Source organism: Toxotes jaculatrix, chromosome 4, assembly GCF_017976425.1.
Source record: "Toxotes jaculatrix isolate fToxJac2 chromosome 4, fToxJac2.pri, whole genome shotgun sequence".
NCBI lineage: Eukaryota > Metazoa > Chordata > Actinopteri > Toxotidae > Toxotes > Toxotes jaculatrix.
The window spans coordinates 9,675,181-9,701,255 of record NC_054397.1 but is presented as its reverse complement, the minus strand read 5'-3'; the positions used below and the strand labels follow the sequence as shown (position 1 = coordinate 9,701,255).

Below are 26,075 nucleotides of genomic sequence, written 5' to 3'. Positions count from 1 at the left end.
AAAGGCAGTAGACAGATAATAACCCTGCCTTATTTAAAATTCTGTGCACTGATAAAATAAGATAATCATGAGTGCCCTTTTTGCCCCCCGTCCCCCCAAAAAAACCTTAGATTTGTAAAACAATAACTGTAACTGGAAAGCAAAACCGTAACATGAGTAATGTCACACAGAATTTATTGTAAAATGTCACAACAGTATGACCACAAAAATACAGGATCAGTGTTTGCTGATAGCTTTGTTTTTCCTGAGTTACAGATCATGTGACACAGCTGAAAGTGTTTTAGGTCCACAGTACGTTTAAAACGACACCCCTTCTCTCCCTGAGGTACTTGCCACGCAGTGTTTGTTTCTGTTTTGGGTGCAAATACGCATTATTAAATTTAGTACTGTAAACCGCTACGACACAAAGAACAGCACAAACATGAATTCCCTTTTTGATGGAGCGAGCTTGAACAAACAGCACGTTTGCGTTGTGCCCTGATAATCTGTTGTGACAGATTTTACTCGATCGTTGCTGCTTATAGAGACACATTTAAGCATTAAACCCAGATGTGAACGAAATCATTACACGTAGTATTATGTGGTTGTCATGCTGTTATGTCATCTGCCTCGCAAGATGTGGCAAGTTGGAAAATAAATTCTCCCAACTGACTTCACAGCAAAAGAAAAAAAAACCTCACCTGACAGAATGTTTAGGCTGAGGAAAACTTGCCTGAGTCAGTAACACCAGTAATGTCAAACTTTTCTTGGCTTAAGATAAAAGAAAATCAGCTAGGGAATAAGACAGCATTTCAGTGTTACCACAGTAATTAAAACTGGATTAATTAAGCAAGCTAAAATACCACAAAAGGCCAAGAAAGGTACCTAACACAGAATGTGGTCCATGATAATCCTCCGCAGTTTAAAAGCAATTTCTTGAAAGTGCAAAAGCGTGTATGGAGCTACAGTGGTTGGATAAAATAACAGAAACACCTAATAATTATATAATCTGATAAAAGAAAAACATGAAATACGGTCTCAAAAATTACCCTTGGCTTGAGTCTGCACATTTCTGGCACAAATGCGCAAAAAAAATCGTATTGCAGAGTTATCTTTGAATTACTGCGGGGCTGTTGTGTTGGATTCCATTATAACCTTATCTAATCTACTGTAAATTTACATTTGCAGAGAGAAACCAGATTAGTGTGAGCTGACGGTAGATAAGCATCAGGAATGTTCATGTTTCTTCAGTTCATGTGAATACACGCTGTTCCTGTTATTTCATAACCACTGATTTCACTGGAAAAAAGAAATCTGTCAATCAGCTGATTATTGAGTGCGTATGTATAAAATAGTGCTCATGAGCACCATACTGTAGAGGACCAGAGAAAAACAGCAATTTAAAAAAAAACAATCTCCCTTAAAGACAACCTGGTTCCCAGGCATTATTAAAAAGCCAGCTCATTTAATGACTGAGATCTGAAAGGGTTATTTCTTTGGTCGGAAGTAGAGTTTCTTGGTGAGCATTGAAGCAAAGCAAGGTACTTGCTTCTTCCCGATGGCACTCCGGTCACTACAGTTCCCAACGCTCCTCATTGACACTTTTCTGTTGACCAGTGTGAGTAACTCTGTGAATTCAAGGGAATCTCCATACTTTCTAAGCACCTCACACAGATCCTGGACATACCAGGATCCGTTGATGGTCTCCCGGTGGGAATAGTAGCCTTAAGAAAACAAAACAACACAGGACAGGACGGTTACTGACTGAACAGCAAATGGGACATTTAAAAATGACTTATGTCTTAAATAATTAACTCTCCTGAGCTGGATTATTGTCACATCTTCAAAGTATCAACTGAATCGAATGAAGCGTGAATCTACCCATCAAGAGCGGACAAATAGTTTTAAACATGCTAGACAGCTCACCTTCAGCCACAGAGTAGCACATGATGAAATCAGCTCCAGCAGGGAGGGTGTATATAGCGCTGGCGTCCACCACCACCTCGTTAGTCTTTATCTCACTGTCCACAGCATCACAGGCGGTCACTGGGTCATCATGTTTGTCTCCACGGCATGCCTGGAGACAGACACAGCCACAGTCACTTTACAGTTTTAAGAACTGCCAAAACATCCAAAGATTTCCAAGTACAGTATTAAAAAAAAACACAGATGGTACTGCATGTTGGCATGCTCTGGTGGATTCAAAAGGGTTTTGGTTTTTCTTTGCATGTACCTGTAATATGAAGATCTTTGGCTTCCCTACAAGACTCCTACACTTGTCTCCTTTGAACATGGATGTGATGTCCTGAATGCTGATCTTGCCATCATAGGTGTAAACGTGGTCATTCTCGCCGTGGCTCAGGAAGACGAGCAAAAAGCAATCTGCATCTGAATGATTGGCCCCTGCAGCTGATGGGAACATCAGGTGCTTGTTAAACTCGCAAATGAGCGAGCCAAGTGAACTGCACTACAGCATTTCACATGTGGGTTCTTTTCATATACGGGACAGCAAGGAAGCATGTAAGAACTTAAATGACAGTAATGATGTTACAGCCTCCTGAATATATAGCAGTCATTTGGGTCTTACAGGAGATTACGTACGTGCTTACCTTCGTTGATTATTTGAAGAACCTCGTTTTCTTTGTAGTTATTGTAAGACTTCACTTCAAAGCCCAGCTCTGACAGTCTAAAAGAGGTGAAAAGTAGTTGAGCGTGCAATAAAATACAAACAGAGAAGGAGCAAAGCATTGGAAATTCTTACAAGATGTTACCACAGACTCGACTTTCAGCTGCTAAACAAGTGCAGACAAGTTCTTAAGCACACAGACACAGTGTTTCCTCTCCTGCAGCTGGCTGCAAAGTGACACCTTTTCTGCAAGTTGTAGCAGTCAGCGTTGGTTCCATGCCTGTCGCTCAACCCCAGCTTCCAGAAGAAGTGCTCCTGGTTAAAGATGAGTGCGAGGCCTCGTCGCTTGTTGTTCATCTTGTACTCCTCTGCAGGATCTAAAGCTAAAGAGCTGTTTCAAAATGAATCACATAAATACAAACAACCTTTAGGTGAGTACTGGACCAGAGTTAAGTTAGAATTTCAAGCTAAAAACCACACAAATGAGGAGAAACAGTTTACCTCCTGAAGAAGGCATCGGTCTCTGTTACGTTCTCCATGCTTGCTATAAAAAAAAACAACACAATAATGTGGAGTATAATTATAAAACAATAATACTCTGACAAGTCTGGCTTTATAAGTTTTCTAAATATCACAAATGCGGTTGGTTGGATGTATACATAGGATGATTGAGCTTTTCAGGCTTTTGCATCTTTGTTCAGCAGTACAACTACAGGTGCATGAATTGCTCCACTGCTGCTGGTATGGGGGTCAAGCAGCCATTGTTCTGTCAGCTTTGAGTCCTCGTGGTTCTCAATAGCTGGATGACAGGTGGAGAAAGATGGAAAAGAACAGAGGCCAAAAGTGACACCTCCATGCCCCACTCTACAGATATGTAAGTTAGACTTGTGTGTGAAGGCAGCGGGTCGGGGGTGAAGGTATTATCTCACCTATTTTTAGAAAGTAAATCAGTACCTACACCTATTTCATGAATGGTACCTTATGCTTGTGATATTTTTGTTATTCTATACACCTTGCTAAAACAAATCTAATCTTATACAATAAAAACTCTAACTTGAAGGTTATAAGAAAGTTAAAATGGTCATTTCAGAGGCTGTACATTTTCTAAAGAGTTTCTAAATGATACCCGTCTAAGTAACACTGTAATAAATGAGGAAGTCTGAATTAATGATTAATCTCACTGTGACTGTACTTTGGCCACAAAAGCAAAAAAACTGGATTTTGTCACAGATTTTTACTGTTTGTTTCAGTTTTGCTTTGCTGTACACAGGCCTTTAAAATAGCACCTACAGACAGGTAACAAATTATGTTGTGTAAAAACTTGTACTAAAACTGTGTGTGTGTGTGTGTGTGGGGGGGGGGGGGGGGGTGATATTGTCAGATGAGTCATCCTCCACGATATTTAACAAAAAAAGCCAGTTTATGCGTTGCGTAAAGTACAGGCCTGAATGCCTGACTCCTGTAGTAAGGGCATCTGCTGTCTGTTACACTGTTATGGGTCTACTTGTCCCCTTAGAGGGAAGGGTCACCGCAAATCAATACAAAGTTGTTCTGAGTGATCATCTTTATCCTATGATGAAAACTTTCTATTCTGATGGGATTGGTCAGGTGGTCCAGGACGACAATGCCCCCATCCATAGGGCATGAGGGGTTTCTGAACAGTTTTAAAAGTATGAAAATGATGTGAGTCATAAGTTATAGCCTTTGCAGTCACCAGCCCTCAAATCAGCTGAGCACCTATGGGAGATTTCGTAGACCACTCCTCACCACTAGTATCAAAACGCCAAATGAGGGGATATTTTTTGGAAGCATGGTCTCCATCCCTCTAGTATAGCCCAGAGACTCTACTCGAGGTGGCCCAACACCTTACTAAGACACATTATGTTTGGATTTTGAATCTTAGTGTGAAGCACTCACCTGCCCTGTCTGTTTCGGTTCTGTTGTCTTTAGCAACACTTCCTGGAAAGGTGAGACAAAAGAGACAAAAAGCAATTAAGTGCTTACACTGAAAATGACATTAAAAACCAGTTCCACAACGGATTTGGTGACTGGCCGAAAAGGAAGTAAACTTCCTTAACTTAAGTGAAAGCGTCGCTGCACCTATGTAACAATATAGTGGGTAATTAAAAGTCATTGCATTTACATTATAAACTATACACCCATGTCCACAACCGATATGTCTACTTTTAATTTTAAAAAACATATATGTAAAGTTACCTTCACAGCTGTCTGCTGCCGTGTTGGACATGTTCTCAGGTTGTCTCCACACCGACTGATTCCAGTGAAAAATGAATTTGCTTCGTCAATACAACACCGATGAGCCAGGATTTAGCTCCTCCCCCCCGCAAGCTCATTGGCTGAAGTCGACAAACGGAGTACACGGTTGGCTCTCGCGATTGTCATTCAAAGGTTAACGGCAAGGACTTCCGTCTTTGCCACATTGCAACACGACAATAAAACATCAAAGTACAGTAATTTAATTCATCGCGGTACAGTTAAAGGAAGATTTAAGGTACAGCCGAAGATTGGGAGCTAAACACCTCATCTGGAAAAGTTAGATTTTAAACAGTTTTAGCAACATACAGAATGAAATGTTAATACCCGATTCACAGTCGTAACGCCCAAAGCATGAAAGATGACAATAAAAACCAGTAGGGACGATAAGAGTGTTATTTCACATTTGTGTCATTACTTCCTGGCGTATTACTAATAATATAATTTACGGCTGCAATTAACTTTTTTTCGATCAGTCAATAATTGTTTAGTCCAGGAAACATCTGAACATCTGATGACATGAAACAAGTGCTCTTCACAACTTGGCAGAGCCAAAAAAAAAGTCTTGTCTTACTAAACAACAGTTCAAACAACCGTTCCCAAGGATTTTCAGTTTACTGTGATATGCGAAAAGAAGCAAATCCTCACATTTGAAAAGCTGGGACGAGAAAATGTTTGGCACTTTGTCATTACTTACATAGTCAATCATTAAACATCCTAGATCTGATCTGGGGAGGTAGCAGAAAATGGATGGATAGATTAACCAATAAGGATGATGTTTACAAGAAAACAACAAAATTTAATAAAGGTATGTTTATTTATTTTATAACATTTTAGTTCAGTTTTTCTCCCCAGTGTTGTCACGTTTGAGTCAGCTGTTCACCAGTGCATTCCCCTCCATGTGGTATTTTACAAATTTTAAATAGGGAAAAACTAAATTGTTTTAGATGCTCAGAAAAACATACATTCTTTACTTACTTATTTATGACATGTTCCTTTTAGGGCCATGGGAGAACGGACGAGGGTATAACTTATTAGTTTAAGGTCCAACTTAAGAATTTCTTTAAAGTTAATTAGCTAAAATAAATTTGTTGTGCTGAGTTTAAAAGCTGTTGCTGATTTCTTTGAAAAACTGCTCCATTTAAATCTAGGAAAATATTTATTTATCACTGATATATTATGTATCTAATGTGACTTTTCATCTACGTTCAATTGTATTCTTGTTGCCTGAGGACAGAATGCAGATTGTAACATGTTCTGCTGACCGGCCGTATACTGACTAAAGCACTCCAGGTTACACTGGCTTAGAATTGTAGATTGGGTCCTACCCAAGCATCCAAAACCCAGGGAAACCCTAAACACCCTGTTTCCAGTTCATCACAGGACAAACACATTACATAGTATTGACACAATATAAATAATTAACTGCACAGGAAAGATATCAATTGTCCACTCTAAAAACAAATGTAATTTCACATTCACTTGTCTAACATTTCAAAACTTCAATAAAGGAAACTGAGCGACACTATTGACACTCTATGCCTGAGAAACTCTACAAGTCTGAAAGAAAAGTTTATTGCTGGCGTCCTTGTGTCAATGTTGCTTTTGGATCAGTTCATATTGCAGTCTTGTGTCTGTGGCAGAGTCACAGTTCTCTCTTCACTTCATACTGACACACACAGGACTCTCTCTGACTGTCCAAGTACGGCTTACATCCCAAGTGCATAACAGCGTCAAACAGCAGCTTCACCGCCGACTCACAAGCTGCCAAGGCACAAAAAAAACAAACAAGAGAACGAACATGAGAAAACATATAGCAGCAAGAAGGTGAGTTCGTTTGTTTTTTGCATTTAGTGTTTCTGTTTTTAAGAATTAATACAAAGGATGCCTTAATATCCACAATCTTAGCACCAAAGGTCTCATTAGACACAAAATCTGGATTCTCCTGAGGCATTTTCAAAACCTTAATCAGGATCAAAATAATGCAGATTCTCTGATGCAGCTTATGAAGGAAAGGATCAGTATGATGTTGCTGAGTTGAGTCAGTATTTTAAGAATAACTGCCAATTAGGCTCCCTGTGATCCAGATGACACAGATTACGGTATTCAGATTTGCAGTATTTAAAATAAAGCTCTCTCTTGCCCTCTGCTGGACATACTGTATATTACCACTGTTTCTACACTTGGTCACCAACAAGCACAAGCACAAGCACACATAAAATTAAATCTGTAAATTTCCATATTTCCCTTGAAATACAACAAAAACTGATATGTTTATTTCATAAGACAAAGTCAAGGACACTGAAAGTGGAGCAGCTAAATGGAATTCAGCCGTCATCATTCGTTTTATATTTTACACCTGTGCTTTTCGTACTGTGACTTTTCAGAAATCTCCTGTGAAAAAGGCCTTTCGAAAAATGAATAACACACACTCTTTTATTATTGATTTTTAAAAAAACAAATTTTTGGACATATTTTAGTATTATAAATGAATGGAGTTGTTACCCTGAATTCGGATTAGTGTCTAGTATAGAACTAGGACATAGCAAGTCACTCAGCTACTCACCTTGGACACTCTGGGCCAGTCCCAGAGTTCTTTGCACGTTCCTGCAGATGGTGTCGAGACAGTCCTGGAACTGCTCATCGCAGTCGTGCTTCTCTTGGCCACAGGTGTCGTAGCAGCGATCATGCTGGTTGCAGCATTTGGTCATGGATGGGATGCCTATGTCAAACTGGAAACAACAGCATGGTTACTCTTGGAGTGTTTATAATCAATGTGTTTAAGTTTTGAGATCATTTGAGATGGTTTAGAGATCAGTTGATACGTTTCAGAGTTGACATAAGGAATAATACGCTTAGATGTTTGGATTCTTATGCATCACGCAATTTCATCAGCATCTGACCAGCCCCAAATTCATTCTGCAGCATGACAATGACCTCAAACGCCCCAAGCAAGAGTCATATAGAACTCTCTGCAGACACAAGCAGAACAAGCAGTCCTGGGACAGATGGTTTGTCCCCCACAGAGGCCTGATCTCAGCATCATGGAGTCACTCTGGGATTACATGAAGGGACAGAAGACACTGAGACAGCCTGAATCCACAGAAGAACCGTGGCAAGTTTTGCAAGATGCTTGGAACAACTTACTGCCCAAGTACCTTGTGTGGAAGTGTCACACCTAATGTTGATTAAATTTACATTGTTTCCATTTAGGTTTTTTTCTTGTCATTGCTGGTTGATGGTCAAACCCTGAAACAGTGAGACACTGATTCTTGCTAAAACATGCAAATTGAATTCAGTTTCAAAAATCTAAAGCTAAATGTGCCAGTAATATGAGCAAAGCAGATTTTCGGGCCGCATTTTATACCCACACTGTTCCTAGAACTGTGGTCTGCACGTGTTGTAGAGTGTGTGCCCACATCATGTGCATTACAAAAGCTAATCTACTAGGCAAGCACTCACTGTACCATGTATACTGTGGACATCAAGCATCACATGACTGTCAGTCACACTACCTGGAATCCAAACAGTGGGGAGCCACATCCATTGGGTGGTGGGTGCTTGTATCCAGGACGAGGTATCGGCTTGTATCCTGTAAGACAGGAGCAAAGGTGAAGATGTTTCTTGTTCTGCCACTGACATTTCTCTTATTGTCAGAGATAACCACATCAGTACAGACTGCACAGTGGCTTACTGTGTCACTCAAGGGCTGGTAATGTGTATCTTGTAGCACCCAGCCGGTACAGTAACTCAGCATTTAAGAAGTTTGTCTCTTACTAATGACCCATAGCTCCCTCTCTTTGACTTGGCATGACAGGCAAAAGCACAGGTGTGAATAATATCGCTGATGTTTGGATGTGCCAGTAATCCTGCATTCATGATACCTGGGCCCTGACACTATTAATGTTCCCAATTTCACCTGCGTTTAACAAACCAAGTGTTCACTTTAAGAAAGGTTCTGAAAGAAGCAAGTTTACCATCACTACACCTATAATGACACAGCCCGTCGTCGCCACCAAACAAGTCCAGTGCCGCGTTCAGGTATGTGTCAATCTTGTGTATTCCGTTACGAATGGTTTTCAGAGTCATCCTCCAGTCTGGAGTCTCTGGCTGTTGTTTGCAGGCATACACATGTGGGAAATATCCGCAGGAGTACAAACCCAACAGAAAAACACAGGTGTAGCCGTGGTAGAGCATAGTCCACTTTACTTCAGGGCCAGAAACCAGCGTTTCCCGGCACGTTGGTTTAACTGTGGGTGTTTTATTCCTTAAGAAGTCGTCTTGATGGCATCTCAGGTTTCAATTCTGCTTGTTTTCATTCCACTTCCAAGATCCCGAAGAGGTACGATCCAAAACTCCCGTAGCTGTTGTAATCGCTTCCGGGTTTGACGCGGTCATGTGACTGCTGATAAGCCAATAGAAATGATGTCAGAAGTTGCAACAGCAGCAAATAAAAATTAAAGCCATTTTAAACATCAATTTTAGCGCTGCACAAAAACGATATTTCAGGTTCTTTTAAAAATAGTACTATTGAGTAATTTCTCGAATAATTACTTCGTTTACAAAATGTCAGAAAATAAGCCCACTATTGTGTATTCAAATAACTTATCTGATCAACGGCCCAAAATCAAAATATATTCAGTTTACAATCAGATGACAAAGAAAAGGTTCGAATAATCACATTTAATGAAGCTGCACCCAGCAAATGTCTGGAATTGTTGCTTGGAGAATGACTGAAACGATTAATCAAAATAGTTGATTCATTTTCGACAAATCAACTAATCATTTAATTGACTGTTCGTTGGTTGAACCAATACTTAGACATCTTAATCAGAGGAACAAATACATCCAGTCTAAGGTAATAATTTTCCTTTATTTAAATGATTAGGCGAGCATTGAAGAAAAACCTCTTCTTCTATTGTTACTTAAATAACTGCATAAATTTCGACCATTCCAAAAATGAAAATGTACAACAACTTATATGAATAACAGTTTCAGTGTCCTTCCACATTAAGTCCCAAATGTCTTCACATTCTGAAGTGGACAACATAAAAATGTTCTCTAGTAGCAAAATCATAGATAACTCTTCATGATCCACATGATCTTCAGCCACATTTCCGAGTTAAGCAGGAAGCTAAAAGAAGCATTCTGTGTTCTTCAAAAAAATGTATCTGGCTGGAGGACAGCACCTCCAGATGAACCTATAAAGTCTCCCATCTTATATTTGTGTCAAGCAGATGATGACAAAAGCTGTTGGTCGATCTTAAATCGAGTGATTTTCTTATGCAGAATGCCTCTCGGGTTCTCACTACTCGAAGTACAAGCCTTTACAATCAAGTGTCTTTGTCCTTCCTGTTTCTAGGAAAACAAGAAAAGCAGAGTAAACAAAAGAAAATGTCTGGGGCTTTCTACAGTGTGTGTAGATTGGTTCAGTAAGTTGTAACAAGGCGATTCCTGGGGTCAGGCTGGAGTGAGGAAGAAGAGAAGTTGGTGGGGGGATGGGGGTATGAAAATATGGACATGGACTTCAACAATCGCACTAATGTATTTAAGTTTTTGCTCCTAGTGTAAAGACTCTTCTTTAAAAAAAAACATGAACATACACATCTATTCATATACATTTACATAATCTAAAAGCATTCAACTCATCCGCCTCTGAATAGGTTATTTAGTCTGTCCAGCTCCCTGCAGTTATCCATGGTCATGAGCTCTGCCTTCTTGCGCATTCGGTCGTCCCTGTATACCTTAGCAGCGTACAGCAGGTCTGTTTCTGCATGAGACAAAGCAGGAAAACAACGTCAGAGATAAAAACAAAGGAGCCAAGGAAAATAAATGAACAACAGATACTATTAATGAATTCAGCGATCGAGATCTGAGGGTGTATTTAACCACTCACTTGTCTGTCTCTCCTTCCAACAGTTATTTCTGACATTAGCTACATAGTCCTCCTCCACATTTTTCTCAATCTGCTGCAGGGCCGAGCCCTTGTACTCTGACTTGAAATCTCTAGTGACGTAGTAGTCGACACGAAGGTTTTCTGTCTGCCGTTTTAAGGTCTGACCCGTGGACCTGGAAGAGATGGGGGGGTAGTAATTACATGTTTCAGTTTCAGATCTGACAGATGAAGAAGTGAAAGTCACCCCATCAGTAAATGACTAAAAGAGTGTGTGGGGGTTACGGTCTTACGGTCTAGAGTAGAGGCTGTAAGGTGGGGGGGACACCATCATCTGGCTCAGTATTGACACTAAAATCAGGACCACAATGGGCATCAGCTGGATAAACATTGAGAAACCACCCTATGGACAAACACAGTACAATAAATACTTTAACTTCAACAACACAAGTAATATATTTTGCAATTAACTTGCTTGCATAGGTGTGTATTATATAAAATTGTAATATTACAAATAATATTAAATACATGTATTTTTTATAAATAAAAAAACAATCAAACAAGATACGAGGTATAAACCCATCTACATACATCTCCTCTTTCTTCTGTTCTCTCTTGCCGGTAATCTGTCTGATGGCTGTAACTCGTTCTGCCGTTGGTGAAGGTGTGTGCACTTGCTGTAGAGAGAAACATTATGACTAAGGTCAAAGACACATAAATAATAATTTATGTGTCTGAGTCTATATGCACTTGAGTGCTCGCTTACAGGAGGGGAAGCCGCCTCCAAAGAACATGTTGAAGAGATCCTCGGGAGTGATGTCCGCCTCAAAGCCCCTGTGGAAGTCAAATCCTCCTCCGTGTGAGTGACCCGGGCTGCTCGGCTCTTCCCCTCCGGTCAGGTCATACTGCCGTCTTTTGTCTGGATTGCTCAGCACTGCATATGCATTACCAATCTCTGGAGGACGACATGGTTAAGATATGAATGTTTAGATATTCACCCGCTTGGGTCACATTTTTTTATTAACAAAGTTCTCAAACACCTCTCTTTTGCTCTCCAGCTTTAACCATGTAAAATGCTGTTTTACCAGAATCCATAGCTGTGAGTCAGGGCTCAAACCTACATGTGAAGTCAAACACACTAAACAAGCTAACAAATTTCACATTACATTCAGTCTTTTCAAAATCACATATTAAGAATACAACCGTAACAAATTATAGAAGAGTGTATTTACTTTTAAAGGCCTCTGTTGCTCCAGGTGCATGATTTTTGTCTGGATGGAACTTGAGCGCTAGTTTCCTGTAAGCTTTCTTGAGCTCATCCTCATTGGCTTCTTTACTGACACCCAGGACTTCGTAGTAGTCCTTACAACGCTTTATTCTGAAAGACAGGGACAGAAAGTGAAACAATGTGCTATGGAATATGTTTGAATGGCAAGTGTCAAAGTTTTTGCCATTAGCGTTGCTTTCTCTTTGTCTGTCGCTTTTTGAACAACAGCAGGTGGATGCATAGATTGTCACTGAAAGTGACATGTTGATAGAACAACACTTAGAAAGGCCATTTGACCTGTATACACTCTACTGATGCGTTTGTCAAGACCCAATGAGAGACCTAAATATACTATAATTTTGAAATTTTATTTCCAACACTTGATATACTAAGGAAAAACAGAGGATGTCTATAGACGAGTGTCCCCTCTACAAGAGGAGCGTGCAGGTGGAAATGTATAAAATTACCACTGAGAGATGAACTTGTTTTGCGACACTCTTCCTTGCATTTTCAAAACCATTTTTTGTTTTTTTTTAACCACACATCTGTCTGCTCTGGATCACTAACATGGTATATATTCCAGTGAAAAACGACTGTGAGTCGCAATAATCAGAATGCTAAACGAGGCTATACACAAAGTCAGCTCCACAAGTAGAGAGAAATTAAATCTGTAAACAGTAGTTCATTTTTAAAAGCCTTCACTGTTTCTGTCTCTTTCCATGAAAAGTTCAGTACAGGAGGACACCAAGAAAGTACAGGGATGGTATATTAGCACATATACTGACTGGGCATTAGGGCTCAGCTATGTAGGTCAGAGGTGTCCAAACTGTTCCACAAAGGGCCGTGTGGCTGCAGGTTTTTTTTTTCCAACCAATGAAGAGCACACAGTTTGACCAATCAACTGTCTGAAGACTGAGGTCAGTTGATTAAATGAGTCAAGTCTGGTGTGCTGCTGCTTGGTTGGAACAAAAACCTGCATCCACTTTGTGGAACAGTTTGGACACCCCTGATATAGGTGAAATCAATATTTCAAATTAAATATCAATATTTTTCAGATATCGATATGCATCATAAAAAAGCAAATGTGTGACAAATCAAATGCAGAATAATCAAACTGATGCTCAGTTAAATGAACTGTTCAATTTAGTTAAATTTTGATTACATGTTGCTGGGAATCACTCATTTGGGCAACTGAATTTTATTAAACAATACTATAATGATAGGATCAAATCACCATGATATGCTAAAAGTCAATAATATTGAGTAGGACTACTCAATGGGAGACAGTTCTAACGTAAACAAAGTACACGCCTGGTCTTACTTTTTCTGAGAAAATATGATGCAATTTTTAACCCACTCCTCCAAGGATTTAGTGAACAAACACCAGGGGAAAGGGTGACTGACTAAGGTCAAACGCAATACAGTGGCGGGATTGCATAAAACCAGAATGTTTATCCTAGAAATAAACTCCAGTTGCCATCAGCTGACTGGAGGGTATATGTTGGTAATATGCACTGACTGCCTACCTTTCTTGCTGTAGTCCTATATATCTCGTGGTCTAAAATTAGAGCACATAGTGGTTACCTGGTATCTAGTTCACAGCACTAAATGTCTCTCACTTTCTCCCCTCGTGGGCAACACTGAAGAGGTTCCCATAGCAATAGCTGTGTGCACAACACTGCGGAGACTACGGTGCTCTCCTTCAGCCACAGATGAAACATCAAATCAAGTGTGTCAGATTGCTGTTATCAGAGGGCCAATTGTAGGAAAGCACTGAAATGGCCAACAGAAATGTGACACATTACAGTACCAACGAGTGGAAAAATATAGCATGAAAGGGAAGACCCTCACCTTTGCACACCTTCAACCTGGTCTTTGGTGAAGCCTTTAGAAGAATCACCCACACCAGACTCTTGGCTTTCCCTTTCTGGCTGGGCACTGGTCCTTTCTGAGCTTTCTGCTGGTCTCCTTCGATAAGCGCCGTTACCCGCTGAGCTCCCATTCTTCATTAATGCATCCAACAATGCTGAAGAAGAGAAGAAGTGGTCGTTAGCTAAAGTTAAAACGGTAGTAACACAAGACTTGAAATGAACAAATTATCCGATTACTGATCTTCCATAATGTAAATCTGCCACACACCAACACGCACAACTCAAAATAATTTTCAGATTAGATATGATTCTGGACAAATCACAGTTCAACTCAATTTTGATATAGTGCTCTAAACTGAATAATATGCACAGCTTTGCTCAGGAAAATACAAAGTACAATCATTCACTCTCACCCGATAAGACCAAGCTAGAACATTCCTACTTTTAAATTTCTTTAAAGCTTAGTCAATAAAAGAAAAAGGTCACACATGAGCCAAGAAAACAACCAACAGAATCAAATCTGGCACTTTTGCAAAGCAAACAGCAAAGCAGGTGAGTGTGTTGGAAAACGACAGGCTCGACATTTTTCCGCAGGCCATCCTGTGTAAACTGCAGTGACTATTTTAGGTCGCTCTTCTTTCCTCCTTTACACTTGACGAATTTGATTTCATGTAGATTTTCATCTCATTACTGCCATGTTATGGTGTCACAGGGATGAGACAGTGCAGCGCATCGTGCATCGCCCCCCACCATGATATGAACGCACAGCAGCGTGACACCGGGGGGCATTCTAATGAACCGAGATTAGTGCGGTAACAACTTAACTTTGGATTTAAACCTAGTTTTGCAGTATCATCACGGCAGCTCACATATAAGCAGAATAAATCACCAGAGTAGTCTATGCTGCCAAATTAAGTTTGGATGACTACATTAAAAGGGCAAAAATCCACGTTCCCACCAACCACCTCTTTCAGAAAAGATGTTATCATCTTAACACAGATAAATGTACAACTTTCCAGTTTTTAGTTCAGATAAATGGCTGAAAGTAGAAAGGATGTCCACCTGTCACAGACTGAACACTTAAAGGTGACTGTAGTGATCAAGTGTACAGAATATTTTGTACACAGACCCAGTTTTGCCTTCATTAATAATTTATATCCGGTTGCCAGTTCTCAAACAGGAGGCAGCTAGTTGACCATCACCAAGTTGTCAATGATCAGCAAAGTTATTGTTGTATTTTAACTACTCTGCAATTCATTGACAATAACTAGTGTAATCTAAACTAATGCTCTAGTCAAATCACTGCAGCCCTACAAAAGACACTTTGTACACATTCATTGTGATGACTACTGTATAAATATAAAATACATCTATTGTGCCCTAATGACACGTACATCTGCTGTGTATTTCAGTTACACAATATCTATGTCAAAGAGGCTTTGATTAACCTCTTACCCTACACATTTACACAATTTGCAGTGTTCTTCTAGCAGTTCGAGCTCAACCTTATAATCCATTTAAGGAATATGGTTAGTGGTGCAAAAATATCTACACAAAGGCAGTTCAGCAGACTAATTATCTCTGGCTTGGCAGCAGAAAGGCTTTTAACTGTTAAAATGTTCTGAATTGTTTATCAATGCATTATTCATTGTTACATACTTTGTTCTCATGAAACACAAGCGCACAACTATTCCCTCTTAGACAACCATAATCCTCCTTTTCCATTGACCACTAGGCTACTTAACATGTTGAAAAAGTCAACAGTTTGATGTGTACTGTATATTTTAACTTCTATCATTTGGCTTTGTATTCCTGCCCAGTGAGGCACTCGGGGAGCTGGGGTGGATTGGTGCCTTGCTCAGGGGCACCACAGCCATGATCGCACCACCACCCATATCCGTTGTGCATGGTCATCCACGGTGCTTGGTCAAGGAATCGAACCGGCGACCGGGCGGTCCAAAGTCGCACTCTTAACTTGCTGCACCATGGCCACCCCCGTTATTATTGACAATCTTTAATCTGAGCATATGCACAGTGAAATGGAAAATTGTGGGTAACCTGACCTAGTTCATAACCAGGCTACTGACGCCAGATAGCTCAAAGACAGTGACATATAAGAAAGCGCTTTGTGTTGTGAACACAACCCCCATATGGTTGCTGTGATCTTAACCGTTTTGAGGAAGGCCAATGTGCAAGTGCTGCCTTGTGCCGCCTTCTCCTGTCAACCCCTCATGTGGGATTGCAACATCATGGTAAGGTAGTGGATGTAAAGCACTACCTTGTTGCCCATGGCCAGACATCTACACAACACATTTGTGATGATCCAGTGCACATGTAAATCTCTCGATGCCAGTTATCAGAAACCTTGTGAAGCCTTCTGCACAAATGGGGAAACAATACAAAGTTATGTCAGCCTGTCTGTTAGCAAGATATCTGGGCAGTTAGGCTTCATCAAGACTGTGAACTCTAATCTTGCCAGGGGGGCTAAGCTAGGGAACCCACACATGCCCCTGTTCCCTTCAATAAGCTCCCAATGTACATATGTAATATGTGTTTGTGAAATATGTATTTAACTCCTCAGGTAGTATAACTCTTCCTCTAGCACATTCTTTAACACCATTTGTTTATGACTTCTATTTTGCATAATACCCTTTTATACTGGATATTTATTGCACATTCTTCACTGTTTGCTCAAAAATCTGAGAACTGAAATGTGGAATTTACGTATTTTGACTGCAGACTGGTGGGCATGTGTGTGCTCTTGCATGCCACTTAGTTTTTCAAGATTCAGCCTTGGGAAGCCCGTTATCTACCTTGGGAACTGTAATTAGTGCAGGCAAATAATTATGCAGGCAAAGGACAACACTGTTGATCTCACTACTTCCATTTCAACCGACAGGTTACAGTTTAACACCTGAGGAGTTACAGGTCTTCAATGTGCAATTATATATATTCATTCACAGTACAGTGTATTTAAGAGCCTTTTTGAGCTACAATCCACAACACTTTTGTCAGTCTCCATCCTTACTTCCCACCTATTTACTGTAGTCCCACAGACAGTTGTGTGTCCTGGATTAGTCCACACTTCGAGGCTCTCTCCAGGACAATCATTCAATTAAAGGATTGACGCTTAGCTTTGTGGCCTGGACAGGGGGAACTCCTCGCCCTACATCCATCTCCAGCTTCCACTTAACAGTTCTGCTCTCAACAAAATCCCCACAAACATACGGTCGCTACACAGCGACGTTAATAACGCAGGCTAAACCCTGTTATTTTAAGTTAAAAGTAAAATGAAAGCTTTTCAAAGGTCAACTAGCGTTTAAAATGCTAAAGCGACCGACAGCTAGCGTTAACACTGCTTGGTTTTGTATTGTCAAAGTGGTGTAGTTGGCTCTTGTTAGCTGGTGATATTATGAAACATTACCATGGTCCACTATTTGCCATCTCCATCTACTTATTCACTTCACCCCGTGAAACCTCAGTGTACTGAGAGCGCAGCGAAAGCTAGGCCAACACACCGCCAGGCCTTCCACTGAGCTAACTCGGATGTGTGTTGCTTTATTTCCTGTCCTCAAAACACAGTCCGTTCTCAGCTAACGTCAACTAGCAACACACATACATGTAACCGTTAGTCGACGGGTAACCTGCCGTGAGCTTAAACCGTGTTCTACTGACAAACGTCAGCTACATGCTAACACCTGGCAATTCACTGTTCAGAAGGAGCTGTGTGCTGGGTCAGCTATGTACGGCTAAACAGCCACAAACGGGGATACCTTTGGCTCTGTCGGTCGGGTAAAGCTTCTCCGCTTTGTTAAGAAACTTCACCGCTTTCTCCTTGTCTCCGGCTTCTAGGGCTTTCGTCGCTATATTTATACATTTTTCTGCTTCGTCCCTGTTCCCTTCCATCTTCTTTCCTCTTCCTCCTCCCCCGGCAGAGTCAGCTGATCAGCTCACACACCACGTGGTCACCAGCGCTGACAGCAGCGTCGGAGAAACACTTTAAAATCACGAACGCAGAGCATTTGGGGTAAAACGTAAACATTTGTTGCTGGACCCCCCATTACCAGATTCACTATGTAAATGTGTGCTAGTTCCCCAGTTTTCTATGATAGTTCACTGGGGCTTTTAGGGCTCCTGGGCCAGTAAACCAGGAACAGGTACTAATGTAAAAAAAATTCCAGCAGGCTTTATGCTAAGCAAAGTTATTCACATGGAAAAATGGGTTTCATTGAACATGCCTCAAGTGTTTATCCCAACTAAATACTACACACCATGCAATTTAAACCATGTGCAGACATTCAAGCTGAGCTGAAGAACTATCCAGTGACACTGGAAAGACTTCCATACTGTTGCATATGCCTGGTGTACTACTAGCAAACTGATAGTGATGAATCACCAAGGATACTAAGTTTACTTAAAACACAGTAAACAATTACAGAGATTATTTTGTTTTACAGTGGTAGTTAAAGAGAATTGTTGTAATTTCCAACAGGATACAGTTCTCCGAGGTGCAGAGAGAAATATTAGAAAAAAATAATGTCTTAGTATAATGTTTCTAAGGCCTTGTGCTTTAACAAAGCAATTTCAATCTACAAAGCTTTCTAATATCCTTTATCACAGACAACATGTATATAAGTGTGCCACATTATTATGCAAGTTCTATTCAACTTTGACCATGGGCAAGAAAAGTGACCTGACCAAAGAGGAAAAGGGTCAAATTGACAAGAGTCTGAGCAAATGATATAGCCAAGAAAATGAAGCGTGACCCCCGAACCCTAAAAAGATATGTCAAAATAGTCACGATGGGAGAAGACCCAGAGTAGAAAAAGCTACCAGTAAGGCCATTTTTGAAGATGTGGGGTTTGATGATGTACCCAGGTCTACTCAGTGTAGGACACTAAGACGAGTGGCAAAGGTCCAAGAGGCAAAGACAAGGCAAAGTGAATTCTGAGGGGTACTGCACTTTTCTCAAGACAGATTTCCTTCCATGGTGGAAAAGGCAATCAGCTAAAGAGAAGAAGACGCTAGTGTTCATGCATGATAATGCACCGTCACATGCCTCAGTTATTCCCCAGACTGGTTGGCCTCTCAGGGCTTTAAAGATGATCGCCTCATGAACTGGTCTGCCTGCTCACCCGATCTCAACATGATTGAGAACTTGTGGTCAATAATAAAGAAGATAATTTACAGTGATGGCATGCAATACAGCTCAAAAGACCAGCTTTGGAAAGCCATACAAGGTGCAGCACACAGTGTCAGCAGAGAAGCCATCAGAAACCTAACTAAATCAGCTGGTCAGCTGATTTAGTTATTATTAGTTATTATTATATAGCTGATTTAGTTAGGTTATATTGGACAGCGGAGAAACACCTTATATTTGGAATCTGTCAAAGACATTATAAGTTTTATTTTGTATACAATTGTAAAGAAAACTGCTGTTTTTGTTGAGGTTTGAATACAGTTGTAGGACATATTTTCAATCAATAAAACATTTAAAAGGTGCCTAGTTTTTATTTTTCATAAGTTAAATGCTCTTATAACCAACAACATAATAATTTGGCATTTCTGTAGATTCTGCATTAATTTAAAAATACAGCCTACAATACTTTGATAAACATAATCTTAACCACACATTTGAGGAAATATATTCACTATCTGACTTCTTAATAAATTTGAAAATGACTGTTAACATAGTTTTTAAAATATTCACAAAAATGCAACTTGCATAATAATTTGGCACGCCATGTAAGTACCTGTGTCTTCTCCACATTTCCTCTTACTTGCAGTTTTCATAAAGACCAGAGGGGATAATTACTCTCCCTGCAATTTTGATGTTTCTCCTTATATACAGGATGAAATTTGAATCAAGGCTTGTACAGAACAGCTTGAAGAACATTAATTTATCATGCAATACTGAGGAAGTACTGATTGAAGTGATCTATGTCCTGCGGACACCTGGTATATACCTTACATTTCATGTCACCATTATGTAAAGGACGTAATTTTATTTACAAGATTTGTTAAGTTAATAACATTTACCAAAGCAGACTGATCCATACAGCACAGAATAAGGAAGATGCTCAGCAGGATGCCCATCTGGAGGATTTCAAGTACAGTCACAGAGTTGAAGGCAGCAAACAGGGCTGAGAATTTGTGTCAGGTTTTACCCTCTTTTATTGTTGAGTTTCCTGCCATGGGGTCTTTTAAGCTGGTGTACGTGAAGGGGGAAGTTTGGCTGAGAAGGAGCCCATTGTGTTGAGTGCTGCATGGATGCGGAAGTGTAGCCTTGACTCCATGCTGTAGTCTTTGTAGTTCATCCTAGAAATAAGATCACTTATTAGCACCTTGTCTAATATGTCTGAACAAATGCTTCTAGAAACAGCCAGTAGCTGCCATTTTGCATTTATGGGTGCATTTAGTTCCACATTAGCACATTATTTTCCCTTCGGAGGACTCCCTCGCAGTAAAATGCATTCTCTACAATGGTAAGGGATCAACTGAGGCAAAAACTAAAGACTCTCACAAACTATAAAAGGAAGTCCAGCCACAATAAACAATGCAATACAAAGTTTTAGGCATTTTTCCTCTTTCACAGCAGGTGTTCATAGTGTAGCACATGTAGCACACTGTACATGACTACATAACAGTTTAGGCAAGGTTCACAATAGCTATAAAGCCTCCAACCTGAGAAACAATCTTGTTGTAGTGAATTCTGGTATACGCTTAATGTTGGAAGCAGTGGGGAATTTCAGCCTTGAAGCAAAGGCAACATCCAGAAGCATTCAAAGAAAAGCTGAAAACACTTACTTGGCATTTTCAATCACTGTGATAGCAGCACTGATGTCACCTTTCTGCTTGTGCAACAGGCCCAGCTCATACATGGTATATGGCACCAGATAGTTTTCATGCTTGATATTATTTTCACTGCAAAAAAAAAAAGTTATTTTTATGCATCTTTTCAGATGGCAAATTTTTATTTCAACTTTAGAAAACACTCATTTGATTAGCTCTGGGAAAAGAAATTCCTCTAAATTCCCTTTATAATAACACTTTGGACACTGCTATGAAGTGGTATCTAATTTTCTGATCAAATCTGTGCAGTAGACTCCTGCTCCAGTGCTGTGCGTTAAAATGGCCTCACCTGGAAATGACATGCTTGAAGCAGAGCTCAGCTTGGACCAGACGGCCCAGCTGTCTTAGACACAAGCCCTTCAGCAGCTGGACAATACACTGGTCATCCAGGTGATACTCCGATGGGTCTACACATGAAATAAAATGCTTGTTAGTTTCGCTTTGGTAACTTAATAAAATATAAATTACACAGTGTAAACGAAAGCTCTGCTGTTCCTCTCACTTGGATCATCTCTGAGCTGCTCCTCTGCTTTCTCCAAAGTGGTCAAGATGCTTTCAGTCAGCTCAGGTCTTTTGCCAACTATTGTGAAGCCATTCCACACATACATCATTTCCTGTGACAAAAAGATGTTTGCTGTTTAAAATGGTCTAATGGTTTGTCGAGTCACTGAAAGTAAGAGTGTGCAGGTTCTCACCAAAGCGGGGACGACTAATTTCACAGGGTTTGAGGAAGCGTATCGCTGGGCCTTCTTCGCTGCAAACTTCTCCGTTGGAATCGATTTCCCAGCAATTCTCAAACGGAGACCCTCCACCTGCCTACAAACCACAAGTTTCACAGTTTTTTGCACATTAATAAATATACTACAAAACTGTGGCGATAAATTATCCTCTCCCTGGCACACCTGAATAATTCCACCACGTTTTCTCCCAGTTTAGTCACTTCTTCCTCTGGGAGCATGCTCAAGATGGAAGCTTTCTGGAATACATAGATGGCCTACGAGAAAAGACCAAACAACTTGTTATAAGGGGGAAAAACAAATACAGAAGAGACATCAGTCATATGACCACATGGCAAAGGGGGAGAAGGCTACATTAGCTACCTGGGACCACTTGCTCTCCTTGCAGAGGAGGTCGGCGTATCGATAAGCCTCCTTCCAGTTTTGTTCAAACGAGTAAGCCCACATCAGCTCCCAGTAACACAGGTGGTGAATCTGACGCCACTCTTCCTGTGCTGCGATGCATGCCAGGAACTTCTCCTGGGCCTGCAGAGAAACCCAGACTCTCTGAATTTAATTCTCTTTTACAACAACAACTACATGAGCTGAGCTTGCATTTTAGTCTACGCATTCAGTTAGACATTACCAGTACTCACAAATGTGAAGTTTCCTTTGAGCAAAGCAATTCTTGCGATGTAGAAAAGAATGAGGGCTCCCTATGGACAAAATACATTAAACTCATTCAAAATAATGCACTGCGCAAGGCAGCAAAAGACAACATCTGCTATCAGTCAGAATCAGCAAACTGCTCACATTTGGGAACTTCTCAATGTAGGGTTTGAGCAGAGCTTCAGCCTCAGCAAGGTTTCCATCACTGGTACCTTAGGGAAGAATAAGAGTGCAGGGAAATCATTTTCAGACCACTAAAAGCCCCCAGATATAATGAAAAAAAAATGGCTGTTTTATGTACAAATAAATGAATGAGGGATTCAAATCTGTAAGAAACTGTGCTCACCAAGTATCACTGTGATGTAGAGATGGAACATCAGCAGAGTCAGGGTGCTGAGGATAGAGCGCAGGCTGTTGCTAGCTGCTCCCTCTCTCAACTCTGACAAACCCAACTCCTTTAAGATGATTAGCGAATGATTTGTTGATTTGACATATAAACATTTACCATGAAAACACTATTTATTACCTTATGATAAGACTTGGGTTCAGAAGACCTACCCTGTCTCCTGAGAAGCCCAAAAACTCCATGAGTCTGAGGACTCTGGATGGAAGCAGAGACAGCATCTGACAACAAAACACACACAGTTTGTTAGGATTACTTTATTAGGACAACTTAACCCAGCATTTCTGCAATACATAACAATGGTGTTTTAAGTCTTCTGTCACACTGAAAATGAACAATGTGCATTAATTTGTCCCCAAATCAATACACAGACAGGTTACTTTAGCTTTTTTGCATGAATTCATGCTTTCTATAGCTCTCACCAGGTTAAATGATCCAATGCCCATGTTGACACCGCCCCTAAAGTGAATGTGTGTACTCTTCTGCTTTTCCCCGCCTTCTGTGACATTTGCCATGGCCTGGCAATCCCTTGTTGGAAAAAAAATTAAAATGCACTTGAATTCACTTAAATATAATAATGTTTTTCTATTTCTTCTGCTTCATTTCCCCAATAGAAGTTCCCTCCAAGCTTCTTACTTGTAAATCTGATAACTGTTTCGGATTCTCATCCCTCCTTTGATGAAGCCGATTATACTCTCATCCAGGAATGTGAGAGTTGCCTTCTGCAGCAGAACCTCAGCATAGCACAGCTCTGCATGCATCTCTTCTGTTAATGAAAATTGATGTCATTGATGGGTGGGAAGAAAAAAAAGTGAAAATAGTTTAGTGAAAAGTATAAATAATCAGCTGCTTGCACTGATGACCTATAGGGTCTTTTTTTTTTTTAAAGCACTGAGTAAAGGGTCTGAATACTTGGTAAATGTGACATTTCAGTTTTTCATTTTTTATATTTGATTAATTTGCAAAAACCCAAAAATTTTGTTTTTGCTTTATCATTATAGGGTAGTGAGAGTAGAGACTTTAACATCAGGAAAGTGAGGTAAGTAAAGGGGTCTGAATACTGTCTGAATGCATTGTATATTCTCTAAGGTGTGTAATCAGGACACACAGCAGTTCACTCACCCTCTGTCAGATTGTCAGCTGGTTGTCTATACCACAGGCTGGTCAGAGTCTCGACTATTCCAGTTTTCTTCCGAAATCTTTTAAGGAACACACAGAGTATGGTGACAATTTAACAGAGACCACTTGAGAAGCAGCAGGACGATGTCTCTATACTCTCTCTATACTCTCTATACAAATGAGCAGTGAATTCATTTGTATTTTTTATTTAAGTTTCTAACTCTCGAAGGTCCCATGCTGTCCCAGCGTAGAATCATAAACTTATAAAAGTACAAGAATCTAAACTTGAAATGTTTTCCTCCAAGAAGTGTTGACCTATTTCACCATACCTCTGGCATGTCTGCAGTGATTCTCTCAATGACGTCATGGCAGCATCCATGTCCTTAGGATCAAAGGTCATCCCTGCCTGCATCACCAAGATGCTACTGTAGCCCATTGCATGGTACATGCTCTGACTCTTCCTGAAAAATGATCCAATACCTTTAACTAACAATGGAAGAAACACCAGCAGTGTGAAGCAGCTGCATACAGACAGCCAACGTCAGCTGGAGTTTGTTATGAGTGTCAGTACTTACCAGGGTTGTAAAAAAGCCAAAGCATCAGCGAACCTATTGTTCAGAAAAAGATCCAGGGCGGTGGAGCAGTCCTTCAGCGCAGTCTCTAGATCCATTTTAGGTGATCTGATTGAAAGATTAGCAAATTAACATCAGGCTTCTACACCCCAATGGACAAAATGTAAATCTGACAGCAGGTCATGCATAAGCATTTGGGAGTACAGAATCATCAATGCCACGAAGCACAGAGAAATTAGGTTATAAAAAAAGATATAAAAAGTAAGTTATAAAAAAAAGAAAAAAAAATCAAGCTTCACTTTTTTGTGTAAACATTCTCTCTAGCAGAGGGCTAATGTTAAGCTGGAGACAAAATTTGGGTGAATAGGCTGTTTCAGTAAGACATCTCTACTGGCCTCTAGTGTGTGTGCAGTGAATTACAATGAACAGTTTTCATCATGAGGTCTCATTTCTGCAAATCTGTCTACAGGATTCTCAATGTGTTATCACGTGAGCCTGATTATTATAAGCGGTATTGTCAGTCATTAAAATACTTTACAAATACCAGTGAAACCAATAAAATAAAAGACATAAAAGCATTTTTATGCACTGCACTTACACTGAATCCTCACTGGTATGGTTTAGGTCCACCTGAAAAAAAAGTTAAATCTAAACTTTGAATCAGATTTTAAGGTGAAACTGGACTCCAGTGAACTACATGATGAGATAATTCGTTTAATCTGACAAAACCTGTTCATTATTTAGCTTCTGATATTTATTAAAAGTGAAAATAATGTCTGGAGAAAATTTGATACAGTCGAAATGACAGTCAGACCTCTGTGGGCTGTAACTATTTCTGTGAAAAGTACAATCTGATAAACTGCTCAACAGATTTCTGGCCCAGTAAGATCAAACCTGGCAACATTTGGGCTAATATTTGCACTGATTGAATAACAGCATTTAACATCTCGATTCATTTCTTCTGTCTGTCTTGCACTTAAATGGTAAAAGTAAAAGGAAAAAAGACAGAAACAGCATTGGGGGAAAAAGACATTTGAACTCAAACTAAACTAAACTCAAACTGGTCTTTACACACCTGTAGAGGGATGGTGGTAAAACGTAGCCTACCTGTCGTAGTGAGCTGACTGTCGTCTCCATTTGATGCTGAGTGAGATGACAAGAAGTTACACCAAATGTCGCTAAACAGTAGGATTTACGTTTGCAGTGAAAGCGCTGTCTCTCCTCCTGCTGACAAAACGACGACTTAACCGCGTTATTTATAAGCGAAAAATACGGGAGTGGTCTAACATTTTTTTCCCTTTTTTTTCAGCCCGGCCCTCAACTGTGTCTCCTCATGTGACAGAACATGATTTATAGCACGACTTTATACAAAGAGACTAAATGACATGTAGCTGCATGAGCACGTAGCTAGTTATGAGACAGGTAAGCGGAACAAAGGTGTAAACTGAGGACACCTGGTGGACCAGTGGTGGCAGAGCTGCTCGGATCTTTGACTTTTACTCGACTGACTTCTAATACTCCATTACAAGAGAAAGTACTGCATTCAAAATGCTACTTATTATTTGCTTTAAGCAAAATGTGCTTAAAGTGTCAAAAGTAAAAGTGTTTCACAGAAATATGATCCCTGTGGGTGATTATTATTATTATTATTATTATTATTATTATTATTATTATTATTATTATTATATGTTATATAATAGATTGTTGTACTTGGTTACTTTGCAGCACTGGGAGACACAAGGGAGTGGTGAGGCATGGGATGGAAAGGCGTCTCCATTACAAATCATCATAATGTCAATTTGGGACAAAATCCCTCCAGCTACATCATGACCAG

General features: G+C 40.1%; 4 protein-coding genes across 4 annotated transcripts; all 4 read right to left on the bottom strand.

The window, feature by feature from the left end:
- Nucleotides 1-157: 157 nt before the first annotated feature.
- On the bottom strand, nt 158-4,922 carry LOC121180242 (caspase-6-like). Its single transcript, XM_041035467.1, has 8 exons — nt 4,823-4,922; nt 4,523-4,564; nt 3,107-3,149; nt 2,847-2,996; nt 2,589-2,665; nt 2,213-2,388; nt 1,906-2,056; nt 158-1,703 (listed from the first exon to the last, which is right to left on the bottom strand). The coding sequence occupies exons 1-8, from the start codon at nt 4,851-4,853 to the stop codon at nt 1,468-1,470; spliced, it is 906 nt and encodes a 301-aa protein (XP_040891401.1). The 5' UTR covers nt 4,854-4,922; the 3' UTR covers nt 158-1,467.
- A 1,103-nt stretch (nt 4,923-6,025) lies between these two features.
- Nucleotides 6,026-9,391, bottom strand: pla2g12a (phospholipase A2, group XIIA). Its single transcript, XM_041035468.1, has 4 exons — nt 8,857-9,391; nt 8,395-8,471; nt 7,446-7,611; nt 6,026-6,643 (listed from the first exon to the last, which is right to left on the bottom strand). Exons 1-4 carry the CDS (start codon nt 9,074-9,076, stop codon nt 6,525-6,527), a joined length of 582 nt encoding a protein of 193 aa, XP_040891402.1. The 5' UTR covers nt 9,077-9,391; the 3' UTR covers nt 6,026-6,524.
- Nucleotides 9,392-9,733: 342 nt separating this feature from the next.
- Nucleotides 9,734-17,836, bottom strand: dnajb14 (DnaJ heat shock protein family (Hsp40) member B14). Its single transcript, XM_041035464.1, has 8 exons — nt 17,684-17,836; nt 13,891-14,065; nt 12,005-12,150; nt 11,539-11,727; nt 11,364-11,449; nt 11,066-11,175; nt 10,776-10,948; nt 9,734-10,649 (listed from the first exon to the last, which is right to left on the bottom strand). The coding sequence occupies exons 1-8, from the start codon at nt 17,814-17,816 to the stop codon at nt 10,525-10,527; spliced, it is 1,137 nt and encodes a 378-aa protein (XP_040891398.1). The 5' UTR covers nt 17,817-17,836; the 3' UTR covers nt 9,734-10,524.
- Nucleotides 17,837-20,113: 2,277 nt separating this feature from the next.
- On the bottom strand, nt 20,114-25,457 carry LOC121180867 (tetratricopeptide repeat protein 39B-like). The gene is made up of 18 exons (XM_041036540.1): nt 25,349-25,457; nt 24,840-24,871; nt 24,245-24,349; nt 23,999-24,130; nt 23,673-23,749; nt 23,187-23,316; nt 22,973-23,078; nt 22,706-22,771; nt 22,494-22,602; nt 22,292-22,359; nt 22,135-22,194; nt 21,863-22,024; nt 21,665-21,756; nt 21,458-21,578; nt 21,265-21,376; nt 21,052-21,169; nt 20,718-20,834; nt 20,114-20,228 (listed from the first exon to the last, which is right to left on the bottom strand). The coding sequence occupies exons 1-18, from the start codon at nt 25,376-25,378 to the stop codon at nt 20,114-20,116; spliced, it is 1,752 nt and encodes a 583-aa protein (XP_040892474.1). The 5' UTR covers nt 25,379-25,457.
- Nucleotides 25,458-26,075: the final 618 nt, after the last annotated feature.